Below are 18,758 nucleotides of genomic sequence, written 5' to 3'. Positions count from 1 at the left end.
GGAAAAAACAGACTATAATTCAAAGCAGTTTTTCATAAAAAGATTCATGTCTAAAGGTAAAATGTCCAAAATAGTTTCTTTCAAATATATGATGAATGTTTAAAGAAAATGTGTAAAACCATAAGTCAGTGAACAGAAAATAAACTATATAGTTTTGACACAAGATCACATACCTGGACCACAGGATTCACAGAGGATTTCAGACATGGTATAATACTTTAAAGGTAAAAAACACTGAGTTTTCCTTTTCATAGTCCCACTGAGTATAGATACCAAATTTTCTTTTATGAGAGACTTTTGTGAGCTTGTTAAAAAGGTGTTAGTGCCAAAAACTTAGCGCATCTCTTACTTTCATAAAACATGAAGTCCTAAATTTAAAAAATGCAGAGAAGAATATTCAGAAGCAAAACATATATAATTCTCTGGTACAGAAATTCTATGGGATCTGATAAAACACTAATATAGCTGTTAAACAAGAAAAATTAACTATAAACAATAAATCAGGTGAAGTCTATGGCTGCATAAGTGTACCTCCAGTTTTCTATTTTAATATAGTTATGCCCTATAATTCATTCATGTATTGATACCTGCATGAATTTAATTACTCTTTGGTAATTTCTCTATGTGGCTTCCTGGGTGGCATGGTGGTAAGGAATCTGCCTACAAATGTAGGAGACTCAGGTTTGATCCCTAGGTTGGGAAGATCTCCCGGAGTAGGACATCACACCCCACCCCATTGTTCTTGCTTGGAAAATCCCATGGGCAGAGGAGCCTGGGGGGCTAGAGTCCACAGAATCACAAAAAGTTGAACATGACTGAGCATACACATGCAATTTCTCTATATTTCACTTTTTATAGTCTCCGTTAAATCTTCTTTCAGTTTTTCTTCCCCAACTTTTTGTAGTCCTTCTCTTGCAGTATAACTTGTGTTGAGCGTTGCATATATAATTTTTAGATTTTTTTTCCCATAAAAATGATGGCCATCTAAAGAGTCAGAATGCACCTTAGAAGTTTTTGTGTCAGTTTCATGATTTGTCTTCCAAATTTAATTACTGTGTTTTCCAGGTTGTTCAACTCCATCAGTGTCTATGCAGAACTCCCTTCCCTATAACTTTAGCCAAATCCTATGAAATTTATTTCTCTCATATCTATTATTTTTTTTGTTCCTTTAATAGAAATAATTTAATACTTGTTGCAAGACAGTAGTAATTATACTATTGTACTTTTACCCCTCAAATTCATTGTTCACATAGACAACAGGATTTATATTTCTAAAATTTGGATTTATAGCTATTTTATTTATGCCTATTTCAGTTCAGTTTAGTTCAATCGCTCAGTCGTGTCTGACTCTTTGAGACCCCGTGAACCGCAACACAGCACACTAGGCCTCCCTGTCCATCACCAACTCCCAGAGTCCACCCAAATCCATGTCCATTGAGTCGGTGATGCCATCCAACCATCTCATCCTCTGTTGTCCCGTTCTCCTGCCTTCAATCTTTCCCAGCATCAGGGTCTTTTCCAGTGAGTCAGCTCTTCGCATCAGGTGGTCAAAGTATCAGAGTTTCAGTTTCAGCATCAGTCCTTCCAGTGAACACCCAGGACTGATCTCCTTTAGGATGGACTGGTTGGATCTCCTTGCAGTCCAAGGGACTCTCAAGAGTCTTCTCCAACACCACAGTTCAAAAGCGTCAGTTCTTCTGCACTCAGCTTTCTTTATAGTCCAACTCTCACATCCATACATGACCACTGGAAAAACCATAGCCTTGACTAGACTGACTTTTATTGACAAAGTAATGTCTCTGCTTGTTAATATGCTGTCTAGGTTGGTCATAACTTTCCTTCCAAGGAGTAAGCGTCTTTTAATTTCATGGCTGCACTCACCATCTGCAGTGATTTTGGAGCCCAGAAAAATAAAATCAGCCTATTTAAATAATAGCCTATTATGCCTATTTAAAACCAGTCAATTAACAAAACCATTTTCAATGAGTTACCAGTCTGTAGAAAGTGTTGCTTAATCCTTAAAGGTCTTTTAGAGACAGGTTAACTCACATCTTAATCATACCACTGGATTTCCCTGGTGGTGGTGGTGTTCAGTCAATTAGTCATGTCTGTCTCTTTGCAACCCCATGAACTGTAGCTTGCCGTGTTTTCCTGTCCTTCACCATCTCCCGGAGCTTGTTCAAACTCATGTTCATTGAGTCATTAAGGGTAAAAATTATTATTCTGTCTCAGATATCTTTAATTTTGACTGGATGTAGAATCATACAAAACTTCTGATTCTGAAATTCTGATTTAATTGAACTCAGGGTATGATTTGGTACTTGGGGTTTCTGAAATTTTTCTAGGTGATTTAATGTGAAGACAAGTTCAGAATCATTGCTCTATCCCATGTATTTCCTCTCAATTTGCACTTTTATCTAATTGCTTAATTGACAATATACTCTTGTTGCAGATTACAATTTACACTAGATTATTTAATAGTGAATCAAGAGGAATTCTCCCTATTTCACTGAATTTATGCCATTTTAAGCCCTTATTTAAAGTATTCCTCAAAGCATGAATTTTAATTTTTTTTTTTTAAATACAAGCCCCAAAGATCAGGGCCTCTCCTTAACACATAAGGTCCATATATTGACATATGAAATTGAGTTGACTTTCCAGAGAAGGCTAGTCACCTGTGAATCCACAGTATCAGGAAAAAATGAAACATCAGAGCAAGGATAAAATGTCACCCCTTTGAATAAAATCTGTGAGTTTAAGATCACTTTTAAAATGTGAAATTTAGTAAGTAATTTCAGAATGATACTAGAAAATCACCTTCAGTATAGACTGAAGTTCAGCAAGAATAAAACTTACTATGAGGAAACATGCGCCAAGTATCACAGCTTTCATTTTCACATCAATGTCTGAAGAGAACTGAATGTCAAAGTTACTGTAGCTTGTGAATATTTCTCTCACAATTCCAGTAAACTGCTTAGAAATCTTGCCAACCACATTTTTTCCATCAAGAGATTTAATCTAGATTGGAAGAACAGAAGTCTTAAAGAATTCTAGAAAATAAAAATAAAACTACCTGTAAACTTGGAATATAACAAATACTCTATTAACCTTATGGGGCATAACAAACTTTGAAAATTATATCACTTATTAGATGCATATAGATACACACACACAGATAATTCAGAAAACTGTTTCTTTGCTGTAAAGAACCTCTATGAAAATAGCTTTGCTAAAATATTTTAATATTTTTTATTTTACATTAAGACAGACAGTAATAAATGAGTTGGAATTGATCCCAAATAAAAGTTAAACAAGAAAAGATACAGCCATAAAGTGAGTGAAATGTTTCTTTGATGAAATTTCTAGAAGCCATCAGGAAGGTCGTACGTGAAACTCCCATCTGAATTGAGTTTTAAGACAGTGACAAAGAGCTGACTTAGGCTAAGTCTTTAGACATGATGCGAGGCCCCATTATCGCCCACTGTCAGTAGGAAAATGTGAAATGCCAAGAGCCTGGAAAAGAGGACTGGCAATTTTGAATGAAGTAAAGTAACCAATAAGTAACTTGATGGAATCATGAATACCTTATTGCAAAATTCAGAATTAAATGGAAGAAAATAGGGAAAACCACTAGACCATTCAAATATGACCTAAATTAAAACCCTTATGATAATACAGTGGAAGTGACAAATAGATTCAAGGGATTATATCTGACAGAGTGCCAAAAGATCTATGGACAGAGATTTGTGACATTGTAGGGGAGGTGGTTATTAAGACCATCCCCAAGAAAAAGAAATGCAAAAAGGCAAGATGATCTATGGACAGAGATTCGTGACATTGTAAAGGAGGTGGTGATCAAGACCATCCCCAAGAAAAAGAAATGCAAAAAGGCAAGATGGTTGTCTGAGGAAGCCTTACAAATAGCTGAGAAAAGAAGAGAAGTGAAAGGCAAAGAAGAAAAGGAAAGATATACTCATCTGAAGGCAAAGTTCAAAGAATAGCAAGGAGAGATAAGAAAGCCTTCCTCAGTGGTCAGTGCAAAGAAATAGAGGAAAACTATAGGATGGGAAAGACTAGAGATCTCTTCAAGAAAATTAGAGATACCAAGAGAACATTTCATGCAATGATAGGCACAATAAAGGACAGAAATGGTAGGGACCTAACAGAGCAGAAGATATTAAGAAGAGGTGGCAAGAATATACTGAAGAACTATGCAAAAAAAGATCTTAATGACCCATATAACCATGATGGGGTGATTACTCACCTAGAGCCAGATATCCTGGAATGTGAAGTCAAGTGGGCCTTAGGAAGCATCACTACAAACAAAGGTAATGGAGGTGATGGAATTCCAGTTGATCTATTTCAAATCCTGAAAGATGATGCTGTGAAAGTGCTGTACTCAATATGCCAGCATATTTGGAAAACTCAACAGTGGCCACAAGACTAGAAAAGGTCAGTTTTCATTCCAGTCCCAAAGAAGGGCAATGCCAAAGAATGTTCAGACTACGGCACTATTGCACTTCTCTCACACGCTAGCAAAAATAATACTCAAAATTCTCCAAGCCAGGCTTCAACAGTACATGAACCCAGAACTTCCAGATGTTCAAGCTGGATTTAGAAAGGCAGAGGATACAGAGATCAGATTGACAGCATTTGTCGGATCGTAGAAAAATCAAGAGAATTCCAGAAAAACTTCTATTTTGCCTTATTGACAACACCAAAGACTTTGAGTGTGTGGATCACAGCAAACTGTGGGAAATTCTTCAAGAGATGGGAATACCAGACCATGTTTCCTGTCTCCTGCGAAATCTGTATATAGCTAAGAAGTAACAGTTAGAACCGGACATGGAACAATGGACTGGTTCCAAATTGGGAAAGGAGTACATCAAGGCTGTAAATTGCCACCCTGCTTATTTAATTTATATGCTGAGTACATTATGTGAAATGCTGGGCTGGATGAAGCACAAGCTGAAATCAAGATTGCCAGAAGAAATAACCTCAGATATGCTGATGACACCACCTTATGGCAGAAAGCAAAGAGGAATTAAAGATACTCTTGATGAAAGTAAAAGAGGAAAGTGAAAAAACTGACTTAAAACTCAGCATTCAGAAAACGAAGATCATGTCAGCTGGTCCCATCTCTTCATGGCAAATAGATGTGGAAACAGTGACAGATTTTATTTTTGGGGGTTCCAGAATCACTGCAGATGGTGACTGCAGCCATGAAATTAAAAGACAATTGCTCCTAGGAAGTAAAGCTTTGGCCAACCTAGACAGCATATTAAAAAGCAGAGACATTACTTTGACAACAAAGGTCCATCTAGTCAAACCTAACTTTTCCAGTAGTCATGTATGGATGTGAGAGTTGGACCACAAAGAAAGCTGAGCACCAAAGAATTGATGCTTTTGCACTGTAGTTTTGGAGAAGACTCCTGAGAGTCACTTGCACTACAAGGAAATGCCACCAGTCAATCCTAAAGGAAATCAGTCCTGAATATTCATTGGAAAGACTGATACTGAAGCTGAAGCTCCAATACTTTGATGTGAAGAACTGCTTCATTGGAAAAGACCCTGATACTGGGAAAGATTAAAGGCAGGAGGAGAAAGGGAGGACAGAGGGTGAGATGGTTGGATGGCTTCAACAACTCGACGGACATGAATTCTGAGCAAGCTGCTAGAGTTGGTGATGGACAAGGAGGCCTGAGGTGCTGCAGTCCATGGGGTCCCAAAAAGTAGGACTTGACTGAGCAACTGAACTGAACTGAACTGTGTTGCTCCCGCTCAAAGCTTGGGATAAGTCTGGACAACAGGAGGGGATGGGGGACAACAAACGCGGAAGTGCATGAAACAAAGAAGCTCAATAAAAATTTTTTACTTCTACAGTTCGAGGAAAGCCAAGGGCCATGGTAGAGAGTTGAACAGCTTGTCGCCACAGAAATGCACCTCACCAAGAGGGCATATAGTGGACTTGCCAGGGTATATATAGGAAGAGTTGTGTCAAACCAGGAAGAGAAATGTCCTTTTCAAATATGCACAAGGTACCATGTATGCTGGCATAACCTTTGAAGCTCTAACTCAGGCTGGGACCAGTTCCATAACATGGGATGACTGAGGTGTTTTATTTGGATATGGTTGGTTAAGTTCTCTAAAACTCTGTATTAAACTTCTAGTATGAACACTGTGATAACATGAAGTTGTCGTTTAGTTGCTAAGTCGTGTCTGACTCCTTTGACCCCATGAACCCTGCCAGGCTCCTCTCTCCATGGGATTTCCCAGGCAAGGATATTGGAGTGGGTTGCCATGCCCTCCTCCAGGAGATCTTCTTAACACAGGGATCAAACCTACATTTTCTGCTTTGCAGCCAGATTCTTTACTGCTGAGCAACTGAGGAATTCAGATAGCCTGAATTACTGTTTGTCAAATAGTCATTTCAGTGCCTTCCCTCTGTAAACCCAGTATGCTTCCGTGCACATTGAAATTAGGACTTGACCATGTTCCTTGTTTAACCAATGGAGGGTTAATGGATGTGACACCAGCAAAGACCTCAGAAATGGCTGAATGGTTTGATCTTGGTCCTGCTCTCCAGAGATCAACCACTAGAAAAGCATGATCCAGGCAGCTGGTATTGCAGCAGCTCTAGAATGAACATATCTGGAACAGACCTGAAGCCAACTTACAGCCAAAATTAGGGCCATCTGTCTGAGTCTAGGTTTTTACCCCAGACCCTTAACCTTGAGAATAAATGCCTATTTTTAAGTCAGTTAACTTTAAGGGTTATATGTTACATAACATTATTGTGACAAAACATTAATACAGATCTCTTGCACACCTTCATTTTTTAATCTGCTAGTAGCTGTCATTTAAGCACATGTATCTTGTAAAGAAATCTTTGTTTAAAATTTATTTTTGAAATATTTAAAAATTTTGAAAACACAGAAAATAACTTAACCTGTCACCAAAATCTTACTATTAGATATTAACATTTCCCCTTCTTGATTCCTATAGCAGGAAATTTTAAACTGTACCAAGATTCATGTAAAAAATAAAAATACAATATTTTTGAATGAAAAACATCAGAAATATGAATAATGACCTCCAACTGGAAAGTTATTAGGACCAGATAATTTTTAGCTAAATTCTAGATAAACTTCTAAGAAGAGAAAATTTTTATCATAAAGTTATTTCAACCCTGAAGTTATTAATTAGTATTTGTGACATAAGAAGAAATACATATTTAGGTTTTTGTTTTTGTTTTGTTTTTGTCCCTGGTTCCTGACATGGAGCTCTAGAACTCTTGTAACTTTCTGGTTGATAGGGATTATAGGAGAGTCTTTTGTCACAATATGTGTTATTTGTCCCAAGTTCTTGGCACACATTTGCTAAAACTTTTGGAATCTTCTGAGGAATAAAAGTTTTCTAGGTTAACGAGATGATTGGTGGCTGTGGGCCCTGAAAAGTGAAAGTGCAAGTCGCTCAGTCATGTCCGACTCTTTGTGATCCCATGGACTATACAGTCCGTGGGATTCTCCAGGCCAGAATCCTAGAGTGGGTAGCCATTCCCTTCTCCAAAGGATCTTCCCAATCCAGGGATTGAACCCATTCTTTACCAGCTGAGCCACCAGGGCAGTCCAAGAATACTGGAGTGAGTAGCCTATCCCTTCTCCAGCAGATCTTTCAGACCCAGGAATTGAACCAGGGTCACCTACATTGCAGGCAGATTCTTTACCAGCTGAGCTGGGGTTTTGTCACCAGAAAGTCCAAGCAATAATTAGAAATTTGGCACCCTGAACTCCTGCATGACCTTTGGGGAGGAGACAGGAGCGAGAGATTGATTTATTCATCAGTGGCCAGTGATCCTATAAATCATGCTTATGCAGTGAAGCCTTCATAAACACTCGGTAAACTGTTGAGTACTGGAGACCTTCCCGGCTGGGGAACACGCCCCTGGCTGGGAGGGTGGCATAGCGCAGCTCCAGGGGGTGAAAGCGCCTGTGCTGAGGACCCCTCCAGACCGTGCCGTGTACCATTTCATCCTCCTGCTCATCTGTGTCTCATGGTACCCTTTATAAAAACCGTTAAGCATGAGTAAAATATGTTCCTAGTGCTGTGGTTATCCTACCAAAATATTGAACCTGAGGAGGGGATTGTGGGTATCCCTGATTGATGGCTAGTAGGTCAGAAGTACAGTAAGTCTGAGACTTGTAATTAGCCTCTGAGGTCAGTGTGGGATCTACATCAACTCCAATTAGCTAGTGTCAGAATTGAATTAAGTTGCACACCCAACTGGGGTCCAGAGAATAGGATAACTATTTCATGTGAGAGAAAAAAACACATACATTTGGTATCAGATATATGGATAAAAAATCAAATTATGGTATATTATATTTGAATTAAATTTATAAATCCATAAATTTAATACCAGTATTTAATAAATATATTCTAAAAAGAAAATTGCAAATCATGTATTAATATAATGTAAATATAAATAAAAAATCCAAATAAAACATTAGCACATAAACCTAGCAAACAATGCACTGTAATAAAGTGTAAAATACTTTTAAAATGATACATTATAAGCAAATGATCACATCAGTGATTGTGAAAGATATTTTATTACTTACTAATACAATGTATAACATTTGGTACAATCATGGCATACAAAGTCTTTACAATTTAATGCTCATAGCAACCTTGCAAAGTATGTGCTATGTTAAGCAATATAGGGATAGTAAAATGGTATGAAAGATCATAGCAATATATTTCTAAAGTATAATATTTTTCACTGTTTCAACTGAAGTAATTAAATTGATAGTTATTGTTTTACTGTAATCATCATTATAATTTTTGACCTGTAGAAAGGCTGGGAAAAAAATGAGCCAATTGCTATAGAAGCATTATAAGAGCTACCATAATGGCATTTGAAATGTGATGTTATACCTAAGAAAGTTAAATAAATAAAGCAGAAACACCTATGTTTAATATTATGATATAGTCATATGACTGGATAAAAAATAAAAATAAATAGCTTTTCTCACAATTAATAATAGCACTTATTTTTAACAGTGATAATGGTATAAATTACAAATAAACATAATAAAACACAAAGTTTCTATATGAAGAAATCTATATGTTCTTATGAAAAATATAAAACAAGATATGAGTGAATACTTCTTGGATGGAGCAGGTTTAGCATCATAAATATGTTAATTTAAAAATGATAAACAGATTTTAAACAATCCTGATTAGATTCTAACTTATGAAAAATTAAATGACTTTAATATTCATGTGAAGGAAAATACTAGATATTAGCAATAAAAGACTATCAAAGAAGAATATTGAGTGATCATTTTGGTATGAATTGAAAGAGGACATATTATGTCACCATAATTATATCATAAGGCACTACTGTAAAATCAGATTGTCAGGTCAGTACAACAGAGGAGTGAATCTAGAAATAGATTTTATTATATGTAGGGATTTAATGTTTGATAAATTAATGTTTAATGTTTGCATGATATTTTAATTCAGCAAGGAAATAATAGTTTCCTTAATAAAGTCTGATGACATACTGTCTGACCATTGAAACAAAATAAAGCTTGGGATTCTCCTGGTGGTCCAGTGGCTAAGACTCCACACTCTCAATGCAGGGGGCACAGGTTGATCCCTGGTCAGGAAATATGCCACAACTAAGAGTTCGCATGCCACAACTGAAGAGTCTGCATGTTGTAGCTAAAGCCCTGGCACAGCCAAATAAGTAAATAAGAATTACAACTGCAGGAAAATAAAGTTTGCTCCTATATGGTACTAATAGATACAAAATTTCTGTATGGGCTTCCCAGGTGGCGCTAGTGTTAAAGAATCCACCTGCCAATGCAGGAGAGGTAAGACACGCGGGTTTGATCCCTGGGTTGGGAATATCTCCTGGAGGAGAACATGGCAATCCATCCAGCACTCCTGCCCGGAGAATTCCATAGCATCACAAAGAGTTGGACACAACTGAGTAACTAAGTACAACACACACACACACACACACACACACACAGGGTACAACACTCCTTGAAAACTATTTAAAATCAGCAGACAAATCAAGAAACCTGTGTGCAGGTCAGGAAGCAACAGTTAGAACTGGACATGGAACAACAGACTGGTTCCAAATCAGGGAAGAAGTATGTCGAGGCTGTATATTGTCACCCTGCTTATTTAACTTATATGCAGAGTACATCGTGAGAAACGCTGGGCTGGAGGAAGCATAAGCTGAAATCAAGATTGCCGGGAGAAATATCAATAACCTCAGATATGCAGATGACATGACGCTTAAGGCAGAAAATGAAGAAGAACTAAAGAGCTTCTTGATGAAAGTGAAAGAGGAGAGTGAAAAAGTTGGCTTTAAGCTCAACATTCAGAAAACTAAGATCATGGCATCCAGTCCCATCACTTCATGTTAAATAGATGGGGAAACAGTGTCAGACTTTATTTTCCTGGGCTCCAAAATCACTGCAGATGGTGACTGCAGCCATGAAATTAAAAGACGCTTACTCCTTGGAAGGAAAGTTATGACCAACCTAGACAGCATATTAAAAAGCAGAGACATCACTTAGTCAACAAAAGTCCGTCTAGTCAAGGCTATCATTTTTCCAGTGGTCATGTATGGATGTGAGAGTTGGACTATAAAGAAAGTTGAGGTCCAAAGAATTGATGGTTTTGAACTGTGGTGTTGGAGAAGACTCTTGAGAGTCCCTTGGACTGCAAGGAGATCCAACCAGTCCATCCTAAAGGAGATCAGTCCTGGGTGTTCATTGGAAGGACTGATGCTGAAGCTGAAACTCCAATAAATTGGCCACCTGATGGGAAGAGCTGACTCATTTGAAAAGACCCTGATGCTGGGAAAGATTGAGGGCAGGAGGAGACGTGAACGACAGAGGATGAGATGGTTAGATGGCATCACTGATTCGATGGACATGAGTTTGAGTAAACTCCAGAGGTTGGTGATGGACAGGGAGGCCTGGTGTGCTGCGGTTCATGGGATCACAAAGAGTCGGACACGACTGAGCGACTGAACTGAACTGAGCTGATACAGAAATTATTTTTATAAACTGACAAAAAATAAACCACTCAATAGCCAAACAGACATTAATAAGCAAAGCAATAAGAGCAAATGCAAGTAGCCAGTAAACCTAAAGTAAAATGCTCAAAATCCCTAATGATCAGGGATTGTTGTTCAGTCACTAAGTCATGTCCAGCTCTTTGCAATCCCATGGACTACTGCATGCCAGGTTTCTCTATCCTTCACTGTCTCTCAGTTTCCTCAAATAAGGCCCTGAATTGGTGATGCCATCCTCATCCTCTGTCGTCCCCTTTTCCTCTTGCGCTCAATCTTTCCCAGCATCAAGGTCTTTTCCAATGGGTCAGCTCTTCTCATCAGGTGGCCAAAGTATTCGAGCTTCAGCATCAGTTCTTCTAATGAATCTTCAGGGCTGATTTCCTTTAGGATTGACCAACTTAATGGACATGAGTTTGAGCAAACTCTGAGAGATAGTGAAGGACAGGGAAGCATCTTGGTGTGCTGTAGTCTGTAGGGTCGCAAAGAATCGGACGGAACTTAGTGACTGAACAACAATAACAGATATGTGCGCGTGTGTGTGTGTGTATGCATGAACATAATGCCTTTAAAAGAGCTTTACAAAATCTCTTTATGTTGTGTGTGTTTTCTTAGAATTATCCATCTGTTAGTACACTCTAATGTCTCTTAGGGGAATGATTCATCTTCATATAGTCTGAGTCTAACAGATGAATTAAAAGCTATGTGACTAGGGAAGCCAGCCAGATAATGTAAAAGAAAGATACTGGATAGTGGGAAATCTTAGGAAGTCAGGGGACAGTGACAGAATTCCCATATCTTATCATACGGAGGCAACCCTGCTTGGTGTTAGGAGAATTTTGCCCCTTCTATGGAAATGAGTGATTTCAGCTTATGATCAGTTTCAGATTTTATGATCTTCCAAGAAAATCATGACATTAAGATTAGGTTATAAAATATCTCAATCTTCTGCAACTAAATACTTTGGACTATGGGACTAGGCCTCATCTCTTTGGAAAATTTGCTGTGATGAAATTCTTCTATGTGGTAAATACATGGGTATATTATGGCTTATAGAGATCAGTTTAATACAAAGAAAGATAAAGGAGAGACTATAAAAAGCATAATTGTGTAGTATAACTTATATTATCTTTGTTCTGATACTCTTTGCCTAATATAGGAACCCAGAGATTTTAGAGCTTCTGAAGAGGGCTTAGGGCATTGGCAGCCTGTGTTTCAGACTGAGAAAGGAACATTTTTTCTTGAAATCAGATTTTGAAGACAACGTTAGCATTTTCACTTGTATGGATAATACATAGTACCTCCATTAGAAAACACCATGTTTAAGTGTTAGGTGTTTTGCTTATATTTATTTGACTATAAGTTTCTTCCCTTTTTTCACATTTAGAATCATGATGTTTAATAAGAGCAAAATCCCGCTTTCTAGCCCAAGTTAAATGTATAAGCACATTACCTTCCTCTTGAGATCAGTATACAAATATTTATTAATATGTTTGTAATATCTTACAAAGTTATGATATTCTTATGAGCCAATGTTATAAAATTTATCACATCTCTTACCTCAAAATCAGTATCTCCACAACAGCTGCACATACAACATGGACCAATAATTTTTAGTACATCCTTTCTATCCTCATTTTGAATTCTAAACTTTGGCAGAAATGGATGCCTGATCTGAGTAACATATCCTATTGGTACACCGGGAGGAGCATCGATTTCTATCTGAAAAAGTTAAAGAATAAATGTAATATGTCATTCTCATCATCATCACTATCATCAGATGTCTAATAAGAGCTCTCATCAGTACAGTCTTTATTTCCAAGTCTACTGAGGTATAATTAACAGCTAAATTATAATATATCTAGGGTGCACTGTATGATGATGATATACATGTACATTTGAAATGGCTGCCACACTCAGGTTAACACAGCCATCGCCTCACACAGCCACTTTTTTTGGTGTCAGTAATTGGGGTTTACTCCTTGCAAATTTCAAGTACACAGTATATAGCTGACCCTTGAACAAAGCAGGAGTTAGGGGCACTGACTCCCCTGACCCTCACCTCAACCTCTACACCCCTATCCTGCACAGTCAAAAAGCTGCCTTTGCAGGCTGGCCGTCCATATCCAAGGTTCTTCATCTGAGGATTCAACCAGTCACAGATTAGGTAGCACTGCAGCATGTGTTTATTCAAAGAGATCGATCTGAGGAGCCTGGTGGGCTGCAGTCCATGGGGCCGCTAGGAGTCGGACACGACTGAGCGACTTCACTTTGACTTTTCACTTTCCTGCACTGGAGAAGGAAACGGCAGCCCACCCCAGTGTTCTTGCCTGGAGAATCCCGGGGATGGGGGAGCCTGGTGGGCCGCCGTCTGTGGGGTCGCACAGAGTCGGACACGACTGAAGCGGCTCAGCGGCAGCGGCAGCGTGTGTAAATGGCCCAGTGAAGTTCAAACCCTGGTTGTTCAATGGTCAACTCTAATACTGTTAACTATAGTCATCATGATATACATCAGAGGTCTACAGCTTATTTATCTTATAACTGAGAACTTGTACTGATGACCAAAATCTCCCCATTTCCCTCACCCCTGAGTTCCTTGCAACCACCATTTTAATCTCTTTACAGGAGTTAATTGTTTTTTTCACATTTAAGTGATAAACCACACTGTATTTGTGTTTCTCTGTCTGATTTGTTTCATGTAGTATAACACCATCCAGATATATGCATATTATCACAAAGGCAGGATTTTTTTCTCCATTTTTGGCTGAATAATATTCAATTGTGTGTGTAGGTACAGATGCGTACATAAATGTGATCTATATAGATCTATATGTGATCTATTTATACACACACACACACACACACACATACTTAATCCATTCATCTGTCAACAAACACTTAGGTTGTCTCCATATCTTTACTGTTATGAATAATGCTGTAATTAACATAGAATGAAGATATCTTTGAAAACCTGATTTAGTATCTGTTGGATATATACACAAAAGTAGTATTAGTAGATCTTAGAGTGGTCCTTTTTTCAGTTATCTGAGGACACTCCATGCTGTTTTCTCTAACGGCTTTACCAATTTGCATTGCTAACAAGAGCACCCAGGTTCCCTTTCTTCTCATCCTTACCAATTTGTGTTTCTTGTCTTTTGAAAAAGAGCCGTTCAAACAGTGTGATGTGGTTTTGATTTGCATTTCTGATGATTAGTTATGTGAGCACCTTTTCATATATGGGTTGGTCATTTGTATGTCTTTGTTGACAAAATATCTAGGTCCTTTGCTCACTTTGTCAGGGCAAGATACTGTTTTACAAACACTTAATTCACACTATATTCTCAGAAGGTTGGTTCTATTATTCCTATTTATAGAGGAAATAAGAAACAGAGAGGTTAATTAACTTATATCCGATTCCCCAGCTGCAAAGTGGAAGAGATGAGATACCAACTTGGGGAGGGTGCATACACAGTCTTCACTGTGAAGCACTGCTCTGCTGGTTTTACATATTTTAAAATATCTGTACCTACAAAAAATGTCTAAATTATCCAGAACTCTTTCTTTAAACACGTTTAAAAACAGTAGTTTAGCTATATGGACAGAGCCCTGATCACTGGGGCAGTTTTCAAAGATAAGTGGCAGTAGCGCTGGGATGGAAAGAAAACGAGACCTAGCGTCTTCATTCTGCTGCACAGCTGGGCCACTTGGAGAGTCTCCCAGTATGCTCATCGCAGCTAAGGGCTTCCCAGGGATGTTTTAGGTCAATAACATATTGTATGTTAATGAGCTCTATAGATTGTAGAGCATATCCATCAAATTCTGGTTTCCTCAGATACTCTTATTATAGATATTACATTTAATAAATATATGTGGAATGTCATTCCTAAATGACATGGAAAAAAAATAATACAGTATGGACTTGGGTTATCTTTTCAAAATAAGTACAATATTAGACATAAATCTCTGTGTGCCCGTGTCTCTGTCTGCTCTGGTCTCATGGATCACAGAGTGGCCCAGGCAGTGCTAATCTCAGACCAGTGGAGACATAAGCAAAGGGCGACATCCTATAAGCACTCTGTGACCTGGCCCCTCCCCCTGAGATCCTTGTTATCTGTCAGAGGGCTGTCAAATACTACGAAAAAAAAAAAAAAACACACCTGGTCTTTGCGGATTGAAGGTGCTCAAACTTGCATAGCCCTATTACACGGACTCAAAGGTATAGTGTTGTTCAGTTGCTAAGTCCATATTCCATCAAATAAGTCCATCGAAGTCCAACTCTTTGCAACACCATAAACTGCGGCATGCCAGGCTTCCTGTCTTTCACTGTCCTCCAGAGTTTGCTCAAACTTATGCCCACTGAGCTGCTGATGCCCTCCAACCTTCTGATTTTCTGTCACCACCTTCTCCCTCTACCATCAATGTCTCCCAGCATCAGGGTCTTTTCCAATGGGTTGGCTCTTTGCATCAGATGGCCAAAGTATTGGAGCTTCAACTTCACATCTGTCCTTCCAATGAATAATCAGGGTTGATTTTCTTTAGGATTAACTGGTTTGATCTTACTGTTCAAGGAACTGTCAAGAGTCTTCACCAGCACCACAGTTCAAAAGTATCAAAAGTTCTTAGGCGCTCAGCTTTCTTTATGGTCCAACTCTCACATCTGTACATTACTACTGGAAAAAACCATAGCTTTGTACCAATGTATGTCAGCAAAGTGATGTCTCTGCTTTTTAATACACTGTCTACGTTTGTAATAGCTTTTCTTCCAAGGAACAAGTGTCTTTTAATTTCATGGCTGCAGTCACCATCTGCAGTGATTTTGGAGCCCCAAAAATAAAGTCTGTCACTGTTTCCACATTTTCCCCATCTATTTGCCATGAAGTGATAGGACTAGATGCCATGGTCTCCAGCTTTTTCACTCTCCTCTTTCACTTTCATCAAGAGGCTCTTTAGTTCTTCTTCACTTTCTGCCATATGGGCAGTATTATCTACCTATCTAAGGTTGCTGATATTTCTCCCAGCAGTATTGGTTCCAGCCTGTGCTTCTTCCAGCCCAGCATTTCTCATGATGTACTCTGCACGTAAGTTAAATAAGCAGGGTGACGATATACAGCCTTGGTGTACTCCTTTCCCAATTTGGAAGCAGTCTGTTGTTTCATGTGCACTTCTAACTGTTACTTCTTGTCTTGCATAGAGATGTCTCAGCAAATGGGTAAGGTAGTATGGTATTCCCATCTCTTCAAGAGTTTTCCAGTTAGTTGTAATCAACACAGGGAAAGGCTTTAGCATAGTCAGTGAAGCGGAAATACGTATTATTTTAGAATCCCTTTGCTTTTTCTATAATCCAGTGGATGTTAGCAATTTAATCTCTGGTTCTTCCACCTTTTCTAAACCTAACCTGTACATCTGAAAGTTCACAAAGTGCAGAAGACTCGCTTGAAAGAATTTGAGCATTACTTTGCCAGCATGTGAAATGAGTGCAATTGTATGGTAGTTTGAACATTCTTTGGCATTGCCTTTTTTGCGATTGAAATGAAAACTGACCTTTTCCAGTCCTGTGGCCACTGCTGAGTTTTCCAAATTTGCTGGCATATTGAGTGCAACACTTTAATAGCATCATCTTTTAGGATTTAAAATAACTCCACTGGAATTCCATCACCTTCTGGTGCTTTGTTCATAGTAATGCTTGTTAAGAGCCACTTGACTTCATACTACAGGCTCTAGGTGAATGACCACACCACTGTGGTTATCTGGGTCATTAAGATTTTTTTTTTTTTTGGTATAATTTTTCTGTATTCTTGCCAACTTTTCTCAATATCTTCTGCTTCTGTTAGGTCCTTGCTGTTTTTGTCCTTTATTGTGCCCGTCTTTGCATGAAATTTTCTCTTGGTAGTTCCAATTTTCTCGAAGAAATCTCTTGTCTTTCCCATTCTATTGTTTTCCTCTATTTCTTTGCATTGTTCACTTAGGAAGTCTTTTTTGATCTCTCCTTACTATTCTCTGGAACTCTGTATTTAGTTGGGCATATCTTTCCCTTTCTCTTTTGCCTTTCACTTCTCTTCTTTTCTCAGCCATTTGTAAGGCCTCCTTGGACAATCACTTTGCCTCTTTGCATTTCTCTTTCTTGGGGATGGTTTTGGTTATTTTCTCCTTTACAATGTTACGAACCTCTGTCAATAGTTCTTCATGCGCTCTGTCTGCCATATCTAATCCCTTGAATTTATTTATCATCTCCACTGTATAACCATAAGGAATTTGACTGCAGTCATACCCAAACGATATGGTGGTTTTCCCAAATGTATTACTTTTCCTCAAATGGAGAACTGAAAAACACAGGAATTGAAATATCTCAGAAGCTAGCTGTCTGTAGCGTGGGGAATTTTGAGATGAACACGTCTGTTCTTTTCCTCACTCTTCTTTTCACTTGCCTCTGGAGTGGCATTTGAAGATATTCTCTGTGGAACCCTCCTCTGGGTCTCGTCAGGCCCTCATGGTCATTTCAGCTGAGGGACTTGACAAAGACGCCCTACCTTCTCAGCTCTCCCTGAAGATCAGAAAGTCTAGTCCCTGAGATCTCTGATCTCACCCCCAGGGGGCACACTGCTCTGGAATATGGAGCTAATTTTTCAGTCTTTTCCACCTGCCTTCTTTCCTACAATTCACTATCAAGCATAAACCAGTAGCTGGTGGACCACTTTTCCTTTAAATCTCATGATTCTATAGGTTCACTGAAAGGGTGAAAATTTTTGCTGACCTACTTTACAACGTACTCTGTTAATTGCTTACTGACCTCCTGAAGGCAGCAGGGGATACAACAGTAGTTAAGTCTTAGTGGTCTCTCCAGAGTTATGACTTCGTGGCCTAGAAGATCAAGAATCCTCATGGTAAAAGGCCTAGAGGCCCCACAGGAATATCGGGTACAGCAATCAGTATCCTCTACTGCAAAGTAAATCTTCTGTCCAAGGCTGTTCTTGATTTCATATTTGTTATTTGTTTTAACATGTACAATGACTGAAAACATAGAGGATAAAACCATAATCATCATCATGTTAAAAATACAGACTAGACTAAAATATTTTTAGATATTACATTAGATGATATTTCATATTACATAGGGCAAGGTGTTTAGAGATGAACTAGCATTAGAAAAAAGGGAAAGAGAGAAGGGACAGTTTTAAGGTACTGGTAAATTAAGCAATCCGTGTGAGACGCAGAGGATAAAACAGTACCCTCTGCTGCAGATGTATTCTCTATCAAAGACTGTTCTTAATTCTATGTTTGTTATTGGTTTCGTTACTTATGACTAAAACCATGGAAGAGGAAACCATAATCACCACTGTTAAAAGAATTTTAAATCTAAATATTTTAGACTTACACTTTTTAGACACTACTTTAGATTATATTTCTTTTTTTTTTAACTTTTTTTTTTTTATTAGTTGGAGGCTAATTACTTCACAACATTGCAGTGGGTTTTGTCATACATTGACATGAATCAGCCATAGAGTTACACGTATTCCCCATCCCGATCCCCCCTCCCACCTCCCTCTCCACCCGATTCCTCTGGGTCTTCCCAGCGCACCTGGCCCGAGCACTTGTCTCATGCATCCCACCTGGGCTGGTGGTCTGTTTCACCATAGATAATATACATGCTGTTCTCTTGAAA

General features: G+C 38.5%; 1 protein-coding gene across 1 annotated transcript in view; it reads right to left on the bottom strand.

The window, feature by feature from the left end:
• Positions 1-308: 308 nt before the first annotated feature.
• LOC136172992 (phospholipid scramblase 2-like) overlaps positions 309-18,758 on the bottom strand; it is a 43,447-nt gene continuing 24,997 nt past the window's right edge. The window contains exons 4-7 of the mRNA XM_065942136.1: positions 17,886-18,106; positions 12,659-12,820; positions 2,857-3,018; positions 309-368 (exon numbers count right to left, since the gene is read on the bottom strand). Of these exons, the coding sequence (XP_065798208.1) occupies positions 309-368; positions 2,857-3,018; positions 12,659-12,820; positions 17,886-18,106 (605 nt within the window). The remainder of the gene's footprint in view (positions 369-2,856; positions 3,019-12,658; positions 12,821-17,885; positions 18,107-18,758) is intronic.

Source organism: Muntiacus reevesi, chromosome 8 (genome assembly GCF_963930625.1).
Source record: "Muntiacus reevesi chromosome 8, mMunRee1.1, whole genome shotgun sequence".
NCBI classification, from domain to species: domain Eukaryota; kingdom Metazoa; phylum Chordata; class Mammalia; order Artiodactyla; family Cervidae; genus Muntiacus; species Muntiacus reevesi.
The sequence above is the reverse complement of the archived record's forward strand: the minus strand, read 5'-3'. Positions and strand labels throughout refer to the sequence as shown.